Source organism: Microtus pennsylvanicus, chromosome 7, assembly GCF_037038515.1.
Source record: "Microtus pennsylvanicus isolate mMicPen1 chromosome 7, mMicPen1.hap1, whole genome shotgun sequence".
NCBI lineage: Eukaryota > Metazoa > Chordata > Mammalia > Rodentia > Cricetidae > Microtus > Microtus pennsylvanicus.
In genome coordinates, this window is record NC_134585.1 from 121,624,019 (window position 1) to 121,638,439 (window position 14,421).

Sequence of the window (14,421 nt, forward strand, 5' to 3'; positions counted from 1 at the left end):
GGTCACTGTGCCTTGGGCCTCAGAAGCCTGGGATGAAGAGAGGAGTCAGCTCTAGGATGGTAAGGAAGGGTTAGAATGATTTTGGAGAGTCTGTTTCTGTCTCAAGCCCAAGGGAAGAAGGAGGGCCAATTTCCAGGAATTCATAGGAGCAATCTCCTAGCCCTAGTAAAATGCCACTTGTATTAACTTGCTATCAGGAAGTTAGTGCACTGAGCCAGCCTATGTACAGCTGAAGAGGCTGCAGCCGAGAAAGTGGGGAGACCACCCAGTTTCCCAGTACAGCTGTGTCAGAGTTGCAGAACCCCTAGCATGGTCTGAAAGAACAGGGGAGAACTCACTTCCCTTCCTCTAAGCACTCAGACACCAATCCTGTGCTACGCCAGCACCCAGGCCAGCAGGCTGTGACAGCTGGTCTTTCCTATCAGCTCAGTGGGATTCAGAAAACTATGAAAATAAATCTCTAGGCATGTCTGCGAGGGATCATCTAAGTCAGATTAAGTAAAGGAGGGAGAGTCCCCTTAAATGTGGGCAGTACTTTCCATAGGCTGGGGTCCCACTGGAGACACCCAGGAAGAGCTCTGTGCTTCCTGACAAGGGACCATTGTGACAGCTGCCTCCCGCTCCTTCTGCCGTGTATTCCCTTCTCTGACGAACTATATGCTCTGGAATCAGAAACCCAAATAAACGCTTCCTTAAATCGCTTTTGCCTGGGTAGCTATTGTTGATGTTATTGTTGTGGTTGTGGTTGTTGATGTGGTGATGGTGGTGGTGGTTGCTATTGTTGATGCTGCTACAGCAATGAGCCAAGTAAGAGTGTCTTGAAGAAGTGTACAGATTACCCTCTGTCCTTCCGGTCTCCACTGACCACTGGATTCCAGTAAAGCCATTTCCTTTAACAGCTCCGGGACTCTGACTGAGCCAGTTAATCACCCTCCACGCCTTACTTACATCAATTACTATATATCTTCAACCATGAAAAGTGAGCAATTGCCAGGCGGTGGTGGCGCACGCCTTTAATCCCAGCACTCGGGAGGCAGAGGCAGGCAGATCTCTGTGAGTTCGAAGCCAGCCTGGTCTACAAGAGCTAGTGCCAGGACAGGCTTCAAAGCTACAGAGAAACCCTGTCTCAAAAAAAAAAAAAAAAGAAAGTGAGCAATTGCTTGCAAGTACTGGTATCACATACCAGATTAATATTTAAAAAATAGAACTGCAGCCATTCCGCAGCAACAATAAAACCAGCCCCAGAAGGAAGTGAAATGTGGAGATTTAAGTAGATATGTCTCCATACTTTCTACGAGCATCCAATAAGCACACGAAAAGACGCTCAGCATCATGAATCGCTAGGGAAATGTGGGTCGAACTGCCCCGTGCCACCTCACATCGGTTAAGATGGCTGCCATGCAAAACTTAAATACATAAATATAAGCAGGAAAATCGCAGATGTGGCCACAAGCGATGAAAGCTTGGGAGCACGGCTGCCCGCCCCCTTGGCCTTTTAGCTGAAATAGGATAGAGAGACCTTGTGCCCTGTGGCAGGAGAGGAAGACGTGAGACTGCCGTGGAAATCTCATGACGTAGGGGTGGGGAGGAGAATTGCGGCTGGAACGGAAAGTAAAGAAAAATTAAAATAAAATGAAAAGTGTGGCGGTTCCCTGGTCACCAAAGAATTCTGTAAGAGCCCAGAGGGTAGAGACGAAAGGCTGGATGGCATGGGCTCATGAAGATGCTCCTTCGCTCATGCTCATAGAAAAACCATCCAGAAGACCCAAAGAGGGGAGCCAATAACCGTCGGCATTGACAGATGAGGGGTCAACAGTGTGTTTGCTTCGCAGTACCGTGGAAGATCTTTGTAAAGGAAGACGGCTCTGGCACATAACAGAACATGGATGATCTAAACGGAGAAGCCATGTGGTTCCGTTTGTACAAGAGTTTCCAGCAGTCAGACTTGTTGAGCCAAAGTTGAATGGGCACTAGAGGGGAAGAGGGGGAATGGACAGGAGTTTAATGGGCGGCACTGTCCTTGATGCAAGAGGGAAATTTCCAGAAGTGAGCTGTCCACCAAGGTGAATGTAGGCAGCTTTACTGGAGTGTACACCTGGAGAAGGAAAGGTGGCAAAGCTGCTGTCTCGTGTAACTGAGCACAACCAGGGTTTTCAAAGGCCTGCACCTATAAAGTATGCTTCATACGCAATTCTAAGTGAGGGCTTCAACAGAGCCCGCTGCTCATACACGGTCCTAAGTGAGGGCTTCAACAGAGCTGCATCTCAGGCTCAAGATCTGTGCCTAAGAAGAGGCAGAAAGATTCTAAGACCCAGACGGGATGGGGACACCAAAGACACAGTGTCTTCTAGATGCTCACAGAGACTGCAGCAGCTCACAGGCTAAACCAAATGGCCGCAGTGCGAGAGGGGGAAGTGGGCACAGGCTCCCACACCTAACCAAGAAGCTATCTGCAGTCCACACCTTCTAGCAAAGGGAAGAATCAGTTCTCTCCCACAGTATCTCAGGCACACTTGAGAGCAGGCCCCAAGCCCAGGAGTTGGTGAACACAAAGTGAACTCTCTGGTATTTTTGCCAACTTTTGTCTCATTTTGCTTCATTTGGGCATTTTTGTTTGTTCCGCTGGCCTTTTGCTTGTTTGTTTTTGTTTTGGGTTTAAGTTGTTGGGGTTTTGTTGTTTTGTTTGTTTGTTTGTTTGTTTTCTTCTTCTCTCATACAATACATCCTGACACAGTTCCCCCACCCTCCACTACTTCTAGTCCTCTCTCCCTCACCCCCTCTCCCCCACGTCCACTTCCCCTCCATTTCCCTTCAGAAAAGAACAGGTCTCCCAGGGCTATTAACCAAACATGGCAGAACAAGACGCAATAAGATTAGGAACAAACCCTCATATCAAGGCTGGATGAGACAACCCAGTAGAAGGGAAAGGGTCCCAAGAGCAGGCAAACAAGTCACAGACGCCCCTCCTCCACAGTTAGGAGTCCCACAAAAACACCAAGCTGCACAAACATCACATATATGCCAAAGACCTAGCGCAGACCCACGCAGGGTCCATGATTGTCACTTCAGTCTCTATGAGTCACTACAAGCCCTGCATAGTTGATTCTGTGGGCCATGTTCTGCTGGTGTCATCCACCCCTTCCTCCTTCTCTTCTGCAGAGTTTCCTGAGCCCTGCTTAATGTTTGGCCAAAGGTCTCTGCATCTGTTTCCATCAGCTGCTGGAAGAGGCTTCTCTGATTACAGTTGGGCTAGGCACCAATCCTATGAGTACCACAGAATATCATTAAGAATAATTTCATTGACTTTTTTTTTTACTTTTGATGAGTTGTTGATTAAAACCTGGTCTCTGAGCCATCCAGGTTCTCGATTCTGGCCATCTAGGCCATGTCCGACCTGGACTCAAGTTAGACCAGTCATTGGTTGGCCACTCCCACAAACTCTGAGCCACCACTGCCCCAGTACATTTTGCAGGCAGAGCAGGTCTTGTGTTGTAAGGAGGTCATTTGGTTGTTCCGGCCACTCAGCAGCTCAGACCAGAAATAATCACACAGAAACTGTATTAATTAAATCACTGCTCAGCCCATTAGCTCTAGCTTCTTATTGGCTAACTTTTACATATGAATTTAACCCATTTCTATTAATCTGTGTATTGCCACATGGCTGTGGCTTACCGGCTAAAGTTCCAGCATCTGTCTCCCGCAGGGATACATGGCTTCTCTCTGATTCTGCCTCCTTTCTCCCAGCATTCAGTTTAGTTTTCCCCACCTACCTCTATTTCCTGCACAGGCCCAGGACAGTTTCTTTATTATCCAATGGTATTCATAGCATGCAGAGGGGAATCCCACATCAGTCTTGGATCATAGATTTATTTATTTATTTACTTTTGGTTTTTCTTTGGATCATAGATTTTTGTCCCAGGCTTGGTGTCCCAGTCCCAGCCCTGGATGACTTGCCTGATTACAGAAGATGGCTGTTCAGGCTGCATATCCTCCATTGCTAGGCATCTTCACAAGGGTTAACCTCATAGGTTCCAGAAAGTTTGCACTACACTAGGTTCCCATATCATCTCCTAAATGACCCCAATCGCAGTTGTCCCTCCCTCCTCCACCTGATTCCTCCTGTTCCCACCCAACCTGCCCCCACCCTTGTCCACCCACAAAATCTATTCTATTTCCCCTTCCCAGGGAGACCCATGCAGTGCCCCCCCCAAGGCCTCACTTCTTCATCTAACTTCTCTGGGACTATGAATTGTAGCTTGATTATCCTTTACTTAACAGCTAACATCCACTTATAAGTGAGCACATGCCGTGTTTGTCTTCTGGGTCTGGGGTGCCTTGTTCAGGATGATTTTTTTTAGTTCCATCCATTTGTCTGAAAATTTCATAATGTCATTTTCATTTTTTTAACAATTTATTTGTTTGGCATTTTTTTTCTGCATGTATGTCTTTTGAGGGTGTCAGATCTTGGAGTTACAGACAGCTGTTAGCTGCCATAAAGGTGCTGGGAAATGAACACAGGACCTCTGGAAGAACAGTCAGTGGTCTTAACCACTGAGCTATATCTCCAGCCCCCTGTTATTTTTTCCAATAGCTGAATAATACTCTATCGTGTAAATATACCACAATTTCTTTATCCCTCCCTCAGTTGAGGGACATCTAGGTTGTTTCCAGTTTCTGATTATTATGAATAATGCTGCTATGAACATAGTTGAGCAAGTGTCCTTGTGGTAGGATGAAGTGTCCTTGTGGTATATGTTTAGGAGTGGTATAGCTGGGTCTTAAGGTAATCAATTCCTAATTTTCTGAGGAACCACCATATTGATGTCCACAGTGGTTCCTTGAGTTTGTGCTCCCACCAGCAATGGAGGAGTGCTCCATGGTGGTTTCCTGAGTTTGAGCTTCCCACCAGCAATGGAGGAGTGCTCCATAGTGGTTTCCTGAGTCTGTGCTCCCACCAGCAATGGAGGAGTGCTCCTCTTGCTTCACATCATTTGTGTTGCGGCTCTTTGCCATTGTCACAGGTGTAAGATGGAATCTCACATAAAGTTTGGTGGATAAGAAGGAATTGTGGGGTGGGGGTGATCATGATCATGATTATACTCTATAAAATTTTAATTTAAAAAAATAGTAAATGAAAAATAAAGCAAATTTTTTTCATGAGAATGAATAGCAGATGAATATATGACTCATGATTTCTTTCAATTGAAGAATGTCTTCTACCCATACAATGTACCTTGGCCATGTCCTTTCCCTACTCCCCACCCCAGCTCCTCCTGTATCTTTCCGTGACCTCCTCCCAGCTCCATGTCCTTTTCATATAGGACACTAAGGCCAATTAGTGCTGCTCATACACACGTGGGTGTGAGTGGTCAACCTACCAGAGAGTAAATGCTTTCCATTTTATTCTGTGGGAATTTCATACACACACACACAACAAAATATCATATACACGCTTCATTTTACCCCTCCAGCCTCCCCCTACCTCAAACCCGCTCCCTCCAAGCTTCACACTGTCTTTTTTAAAATAAGTCCAACCAGTGCCGCCAAGAATGTGAGGCCTGCAAAGCCATCAGGGCCACACCCTCAGATCAGGATGCTTCCCTTCCAAAGAAAGTGTCCCCTCTACCCATCCAGGAACTTCAGCTGGCTTGATCTTGTGTGGGTCTTAAGGAGGTGACCACAGCTTATAACAGCTCATGAATGTGACATCCACATCAAGTCTGGAAGGCAGCATTGTCACAGCACAGTTCTCCACCCTCCGTGCCTTTGTCAGCCAAAAGCAACTGGAGAAGGAAAGGGTTCATTTCATCTCACGACTTGCAGTACACCATTCAGGGAAGCTGGGGCCAGAACTCAAGGCAGGAGCCTGGAGGCAGGAACTGAAGCAGATGCCATGGAGAATTGTTGCTTACTGGCTTGCTCTCGGTGCCCTTCTCAGCATGCTTTATTTATTTATTTATTTATTTATTTATTTATTTATTTATTTATTTATTAAAGATTTCTGCCTCCTCCCCTCCACTGCCTCCCATTTCCCTCCCCCTCCCCCAATCAAGTCCCCCTCCCTTGTCTGCCCAAAGAGCAATCAGGGTTCCCTGCCCCGTGGGAAGTATAAGGACCACCCACCTCCATCCAGGTCTAGTAAGGTGAGCATCCAAACTGCCTAGGCTTCCACAAAGCCAGTACGTGCAGTAGGATCAAAACCCAGTGCCATTGTTCTTGAGTTCTCAGTAGTCCTCATTGTCCGCTATGTGCAGCAAGTCCGGTTTTATTCCATGCTTTTTCAGACCCAGGCCAGCTGGCCTTGGTGAGTTCCCGATAGAACATCCCCATTGTCTCAGTGTGTGGGTGCACCCCTCGCTGTCCTGAGTTCCTTGCTCGTGCTCTTTCTCCTTCTCAGCATGCTTTCTTGTAGCACCCAGGACCACCTTCCCCAGGGTGGCACCCAGTGAGCTGGGCCCTCCCACATCATTCATCAATCAAGGAAATGGTTCTCAGCTATGGACAACGGGACCCACTAATTTGCCATGTCTAAGTTTGTCTCCTGACTGAAGAGATGGCTCAGGTTAAGAGAACTTGCTATCCTTGCAGACGATCAGGGTTATTTTCTTAGCACCCACCCTGGGTAGATTACAACTGCCTGTAACTCAAGCTCCAGAGATCTGACACCCTGCTCTGGACTCCACAAGGACCTGCACACACGGTGAATGTAAACTCACACAGGCACACAGACGTACGCAAAATAGAAATAATTTTAAATCAAGAAAGAGAGAGAGAGAGAGAGAGAGAGAGAGAGAGAGAGAGAGAGGGAGGGAGGGAGGGAGGGAGGGAGGGAGGGAGGGAGGGAGGGAGGGAGGGAGGGAAAAAAGGAAAAGAAGATGACTCTCAAGTTTGCCCATAGTCCACTCACTATTCTCCCAACTCAGTATTCCCCCTTCCAAAATGACTCCAGCTATGCCAAACCGACGTAAAAGTAGCCCGCACATTTTAGCTCTTCCTTCCTTTCTGCCTTCTCTTCCTGAGCGCAGGCAGGGGTGAGATTGATAATTACGGGCACTTAGCCTCTTATTGCCAGAATTCTGACAGTTAAGCATCTACTGCATTGGCTGCTGCTCTCTGCAAAAGGAAGTCTCTCTGGGCACTACTGTTATTGGTGGCTAACCATTTTCTGACTGGATTTTAAAGCCTGCTCCACAGAACGAATGCCATGTCTGGTATTGTAACCATGCTCAAAAGCTCATGGCTGGGGAGCTCACAGGCCCCAGGGGAGAGCCTACTGTTGTTATGATACCTTATTATTAATGTGAGCCATGTTCCAACAAAAAGTTCACACACACACACACACACACCTTGGTATAGTTACCAATGTGTCTGATTCCAGGATTCGGAAAGACGGAAACAGGAGGATTCCCATGAATTCAAGGTGATCCTGGGCTGTATAATGAGATACTGTCTCAAAATCCCAAACAGAGGAGAGAGAGAGGAGAAGGAGGAGGAGGAGAAGGAGGAGGAGAAAAAGAAGAAGAAAGAGAGGAGAGAAGAGAAGAAGAGGGAAGGGAGGGGAGGGGAGGGGAGAGGTGGGAAGAGGAGAGACGAGAAAAGAAGAGAAGAGAAGAGAAGAGAAAAGAAGAAGAGAAAGAAGAGAAGAGAAGAGAAGAGAAGAGAAGAGAAGAGAAGAGAAGAGAAGAGAAGAGAAGAGAAGAGAAGAGAAGAGAAGAGAAGAGAAGAGAAAAGGGTGGCTGGAGAGATGGCTCAGATGGTTAAGAGCATTGCCTGCTCTTCCAAAGGTCCTGAGTTCAGTTCCCAGCAACAACATGTAGTAAGGTCTGGTGCCTTCTTCTGGCCTGCCGGCATACACACAGACAGAATACTGTATACATAATAAATAAATAAATAAATATTTAAAAAGAGAGGGAAGGGAAGGGAAGAGACAGCCTTCACACATATACAATAAAATGTACAAAACGCTCCTAGAGGCGAGAAAACTGGGAGGAAGAGCAGCTGTGAGCGTGTCAGGAATCCCTGGCTGAGCCTGACTGACAATGGACCACCAGAGTAAGATTGGTAATATCTGAATCAATGAACCAAGTCTCTGAACCTGGCTCAGTGCCACCTTAGGCTCATCATGAGCTGCAGGAAATACCGCAGAAAGAGGGGCTGTGTGGCTGAGATCTGGATGTAGGGCTCCTGGTCACCTCTTGTTAGTGTCATAGATACAGGTCCTGTGTTAGTCAGCCTGTTGTTCTAGGAGGACAAGGAGAGGCCTTCTTGTCCCACAGCCCAGCACAGTGACTGACGTGCGGCAGCCACAACTGTAATCGCAGCCAATAATGCAGACTAATAGCCCACAATTACTGGGTGTGCGCCGCTGTGAGGACGGCTCTGGTGCTTTATTTCCATCAGCCCACTTAACTCTCAATCCTAAGAGGCACAAGCTGTTACAATCCCATTGTACAAAGGAAAGTGAGGCCTTCCATGAGACAATGGGATTGAGGTGGCTTAGAACGCCATGACAGCATCTGTTTCCTCCACAGCCTGGACTGCCTCTGTCCTGACTACTTCCCTATTTTAACCACCCAGCTCAGTGGCACCTGCTCTATCCATCCTGGCCCTCCGTCCTCCCCAACGGTACAGGTAATCCTCTTCCCTTTGTCTACCCCAGCCTTTATCCATTGTCCAACACAATAACTATCACATTCACCACATTATGTCTTTTTTATTAGAAAGACTGGTATACGTCCACCACAAGAGGTAAGATGGCCTCAATGCAATAAATCACAAGTTTTCAAGCAATAATCAGCCCATAGTTCAAACCTATTCCCTACCAGGTGCTGTTTTAGATGATTTGGCAGATGCCACCTTCCCCTAAAACAACACATATCTTTTCAAAGTGTGTTTATATCTGCTGATTCCTTTGATATTCCTGGAAACCTAGTAGAGTGAACTTTATAGGTAAAATTATCTTTCATCTAGGGAAACTGCATCTTTCCTAGGGTTCCTTGAACCTGCAGGTGTTCATGAGGGAAAACTTCCTGCCAGAGCTTTCAGTAGGGTGATTAGTAGGTCCGTGAGCTCTCGCCACCCAATGATAATCCCTCTAAGGGGGCAGCGGGGCTGTCGACAGCAGGAGCCACATGTGTGTGCTGGGCAGAAACGAAGACATCCTAAAGAAACACTTTGAGTCCCTCAACCTATCAGACTATTGGAACGGTGGACCCCAAAGAAATGGGAAGTCCCCGCAAGGAGCTCACGGTAGGAGAAACAAAGGCACTAGCCAGAGGGACCTGACTCTAGAAAAGGGGTCTCACACCAGTCCAATCACTTCCCAGAGTGCCCTGCAGGACTGAAGCCCAGAGCAGTAGTAGGGAGCTCCACACCTAGACTAGGGCTACTTCCACGTGCATATTCTTGGGCCACCATTTAAATTTTGATCTTCCCCCGGTCCCTTTGCACTTCCAGTGTGGCCACATGAATAAATCTCCTTTTTCTGCTTTCCACTTGTGATCTTTTAATCGACTTTGTTGGGGATAGGTGGCCTCCGAGTTCAATTAAAATAGGAAGTAAACACGTTGAAGGGAAGGCAGAGTTTGTAATGACCTGACAATGTGGAGCAATCTCGAGGGAGAGCTACATGGCTGTGTTTACAGGAAAAGACTGGGTCCCCAGTTTGTGTCTCAATAGCCAGTGTCTGGAGAAATGAGGGCAGAGGAAGCAAGACTGGTGGGGAAACTGCCAGGAAGGGTTGGGGTAAGCGCCTGCCTGCCGCATGCTTGGGCTGTCAGAGCTTTGGTGACCTTGAAAGGTCATATGACCCACCACCTCTCAAGAGAACAAACATGGCCTGCCTGGGCCCTGAGGAAGGGCAGCTGATTAACCAGGATACTGTTGGCTCTTCGATATAACCAAGAACTAGTCAAGAGTTGTCACTGGAGGACCATAGGCCTAAGTCACTAGATTACAGTTCCACGGCTCCCCTTCCCGATTTCTTTCCTCAAAGAAGCTGAACCAATTATGAGAGGACACTAGGCCAGCTGCAGAGAGAGGGAAGTACGTTCCCCTGTGGAACTAGACATTGAGGGGAAACAGAGGCAGACACTCGTACAGAGGAAAGATCAATGGGATGAGTCCCTGCTCTCAGAAAACTCAGGACCCAGAGTCTTCAGCAGAGACAGGCCACCAAGATGGGCACGAAAAATGTCCAGAGGCAAAAAAAAAATCTTTCCTGGAATTTTCCTCCAGATCTCTGAGCTTCTGGGAAGAAAGAGTAAAATGACACAGCCGGGCAGCAAGGAGGGCAGGGGCCACGGGAGGACTTGGCCCACTGAGTCACGAATAGCTCAGAGTCGAGAGAAACGCCAGTCATCCCCACACCCAACCCCTCTTTCCTCCAGGAAGCCTTCCCTGGCTGACAACTCCCAGCTTCTGCTCATCACTCTTCCTGTGGCAGGCGTCTGCTGCTTTGTTGGGCTGGATGACTGACTTTGCCAGCACTTGCCTTGCCCTTCTCAACATACACAAAACCAAGTGCACAGCGCTCCCTGGCACACTGGCAACACCCATGCTGACGCAGGTCACGCCCAGGTCAACAACCAGCATCTTCTTTTCAGGATCACCAGTGACAGATACCTGGGTTGCACCCGGGCATCTCCTCTCCCTCAATCTGTCCTTGAGGACTGGAACTTTGACGTTTACACGTCTCTTCTTCTCTCTTCCTTTCCTCTTATCCCTCTGTGTAGCTACTGACCCTTCCACAATAAGCAGGAACCCCTTATTGAGTCTCCAAGTTCTCCCCACCTGATGCATTCTCTAAGATACCCAAATTTCACTACCCCATTTCCAAGGATAAAATTCAAATCTCGGTGTTCACCTATTTATTTCCGGACAGCTCTCGGCTAGTCCCAGACATGCCACCCAAGTCTCCGCTGCTATTGTGTCTTCTTGAATCATCACCTCCCTCTTGGTCCTTCCCAGGACTGGACCGTGTCCTGTGCCTGCAGACTCCTGGGAGGGCTCCATCTGTATACCATTATCCCTGCGGCTCCCCTCCTGTTCTGCATGTACAGTGAGTGTGTGGTCAATAACAACCCTGGGAGACCTTACTTCCTTTTCAGGCGGTGGCCTGCCCCAGAAAACTCCTTCCCTTGCCTATAAACTGATGCCAGACCAGAGGGCCATTTCACATTTCACATAAGATTTCTGATAGCAAGGTTGTGTCTCTTGCAGCAGATAAAAGCACCTTGGATTCAAGGCCAGTATTCCCCAACCAAGCAAGGGACCACCCAATCGTGTTCCAATCAAGCAAGGGACCACCCAATCGCGTTCCACAAAGTAAAGACTAAACTTTTACTGAACATTGGTGGAAACCCAGAACCATGCCCCAAGTACTTCCCAGAAATATCTGTGATATTATTTGGACACACATGGCTGAGCTCCGAAAGCCGTTCATGCCTCCCGGGACCGACTTCGTGGTGAGAGACTGCGTGTCCTCCTCTAGTAGAGGTTATGCTGGGAACAGTAGTGTGTGCAGAGCTGCCGGTGGAACTGCAGGTGATAGTCCTTCACCAGTTTGCCCAGGATGTACAGGAACTCGTCAAAGCAGATCTGGTTGTCCTTGTTTTTGTCGGCTGCCCGGAACAGCTCCGTTATGTAGTATGGCTGCCTGCGGCCCTGGGGGATACAAAGACGATCAACACCCACTGAGAATCTGGAATGCCTGTCCTCCAGACCCCTCCTCCCACTGGACATGGGAAGAGCCCAGGAGTACTGTCCCCCTACAAGGGGCATTCAGAAAACAAGTCCTCACACAGATGTCTGCGGCACGATCACCACATGCTACAAAACCAGGCTGAAGAGGTACAGGTGTTGGTGGCTAACGTGGGTCACTGGACCTAGAGTGGCACGGGCCCAAACAAGAGACTGAAACGTCCCTTTCACAGAAGGACTATAAGCAGTTCCTGGACAGTACTTGGCAGCCTGGAGTCCCTGGGTTCACTTCACATACACGCAGTGGCTGTGCCCTGTCTTCGCAGCTACAATACAAGCTCTCGTAGGGAGACACCTGTACGGGCTTCCTGAGGGCAAGACACTGCCTCCTTCTCCGCACTGAGAGCTCCATAAAGGGAAGGTCAGCCTGTCTGCATGCATACACCATCCCCTGTGTGACTGCAGAACCATCTCCAAGCAGGGCATATCTCCGCGTGCCACCCGCCTAGGCATTGTTTATGAAAGTCTACTGGCACACCTAGAGTACAGAAAGCAGGGGAGGACAGAGAAATGGCCACTGGAGCTGTCCAGGATGTCCAAGCAGAGGACCCTGAGGCTGAAGATCAGAATGCACAGGAAGGGGCTCTTTGAGACGGGGAGGCAAGCATGAGGACAGCTGGGAGTTCTTGTTTTGAGAGAAGATATGTGACAGATGGGGTCAGGAGGATGTGGAAGAAAACTGGGGAGTGAGAGGAAAAGCAGGTTTCGGCAGGATGTTCCTGGTGTACGTGGACGAATGGAACATCTGGGAACGTTTGAGGGAAGGAAGGTGACGTATGAGTAGCTGCAGACCTGGAGTGCAGTTGCTAACCCCTGGGGGAGGGCCGGCAGCTTCTCTCCAGGTAGCAAGCCCACCATCCTATACCCCATCACATCCACGGAGTTCCTACCCAGAGAAGACAAGCACCCTCATAGGTGCCCATCCCTATCAAGTCTGCCAGCCATGCCCCTATCCTCAAGAGCCCTGCAGCAAAGGCAGATCATGATCGCAGACCTGGGCAATCCAGGAGAGCCGCCAAGGAAGGTTCCCAGAAGGGAAAGAATTTCCTAAAAATAAATAGCAAGGAACTTCCACCCTGTCTTCTGAACTCTCAGAGGAACATTCCAGAGAGCATACATTTTTTTCTCGAGAGGATGTGAGCGAAGAAACTATTTCACAGGAACGAGCTGAGTCTCACTTCCTTTAGAGAGGGTAGGGCAGAGAGCCGGGGACACGACAGGGTTCAGAAAACAACATGGTGTTTTCTTTGGTGCTGCAGATCCTAAGAACACAGTGCTGGGGATTAGGACCGATGAATGACAGCCTGGACGAGCAGGCTCTGTAAGCCTAGGATCTTAGGCTGGCCCTGTCCAGCTCTAAGAAGTCTCAGGCATGGGAAGTGGAAGAGGTTATATTTCCCGTGCCCACCAGACTCGCAGCAGAGACACTGGCGAAGGAACTTAGGCTCCAAGGCTTACAGAGAGAGTCTGAGTTTAGGGCAGTGTTACTGGCTAAAGAGGCTATGAACAGAGAACACGTTTGAGCCCGTGCTCACAGGACACACGAGACAGCAGAATCAGCAGGTGTGGTGTCAGACTGAGTCTCAGAGACTAGCTCTTCATGGACTGGAGTGAAACCAAGCAGGTGACTTCAGAGGAAGGAAGGACAGGAAATGAAGCAAATTCTGCCCTCCTCACACCTTCCCTCTTCCATTCTCCTTCCAGGATCAGGAGGTTCTTGTGACAGTCAGCTCCTTCTGCCACCTCAGCACCTCAACACCTCAGCACTCATTCCCGTCCTACAAACATCACAGCCTGGACACTTCGGTCCTCTCCCACCCCCCGCTCCAACCCCAGACCTGACATACCAGGGTGTCCATGAAGCGCGGCACGCTCTCCAGGAGCAGGGCTTTCAGCTCCTCTAGGGACAAGGTCTCCACGTCCCCCTCCCGGGCGGCATAGTGGTGGAAGCAGTGTATGATTTGGAAGAGGGAGTCCTCCACCGGTGTGTCTGGCATGACTGCTGGGCCCAGCAGGGTGTGGGCAAATCTGCAGGGCAGAGAGGAGGCACTGGTCAGTGAAGTCTGTGGGGAGGGGGCAGGCCCTGGTCTGCAGAGGTCCAGAACAGGATGGACTCTTCCTCCTGCCAACGTCTGCCCTCCTGCCCACGGTCCCGTGCTGTGTCAGAAAGGGGGGCTCCTCATGCTCTCACTGGCCCCCTGTGAACTTGACTTTCCTGCCTGACCTCAGACTGAGACACTGGGACTGAGGGCCTCCTGTGTCCAGAAGGAGCATCCTTTCTCCTAATAGTCAAGAAACAAACAAGCAAAAGATGATTTGAAGCAAGGCACTGTTTTTGTTGTTTTCAGTGAAAATGTTGACGTCCTTGAAAAGGCAAGATCCCTTCCCCTACAGTAAACCACTTTATGGGACCAGCAGAACACTAGTATAAATTACCAGTATAAAGTACAGTATAAAATAATTAAACCGCACAGGAGAATCAGGCCGGGCATTGTACTGTTCTTGTGCTTTCTTTCTTTCTGGAGTATCCAGGCAGCATAGGCATTGACACCTTTGTCCCCACAGCACCTGGTATGCGGTTTCTAGGAGTTGACATCCCATCCCCAGCAAGGTCTCCATAGCCCCGGAGCCTTCCCACAGCTCTGTGCACTGCCTATCTGA

The 14,421-nt window shown here is 48.9% G+C and overlaps 1 protein-coding gene across 1 annotated transcript; it reads right to left on the bottom strand.

Moving 5' to 3' along the window:
* Positions 1-11,487: 11,487 nt before the first annotated feature.
* LOC142853949 (protein S100-A15A) lies at positions 11,488-13,757 on the bottom strand. The gene is made up of 2 exons (XM_075979105.1): positions 13,608-13,757; positions 11,488-11,664 (listed from the first exon to the last, which is right to left on the bottom strand). The coding sequence occupies exons 1-2, from the start codon at positions 13,755-13,757 to the stop codon at positions 11,488-11,490; spliced, it is 327 nt and encodes a 108-aa protein (XP_075835220.1).
* Positions 13,758-14,421: the final 664 nt, after the last annotated feature.

Excerpts from the sequence above, each read along its gene's own strand:
- LOC142853949 (XM_075979105.1), bottom strand. The coding sequence starts at position 13,757 with ATGCCAGACACACCGGTGGAGGACTCCCTCTTCCAAATCATACACTGC. Across the intron at positions 11,665-13,607 it reads CGCGCTTCATGGACACCCTG|GGCCGCAGGCAGCCATACTA; the intron begins GTATGTCAGGTC and ends TGTATCCCCCAG.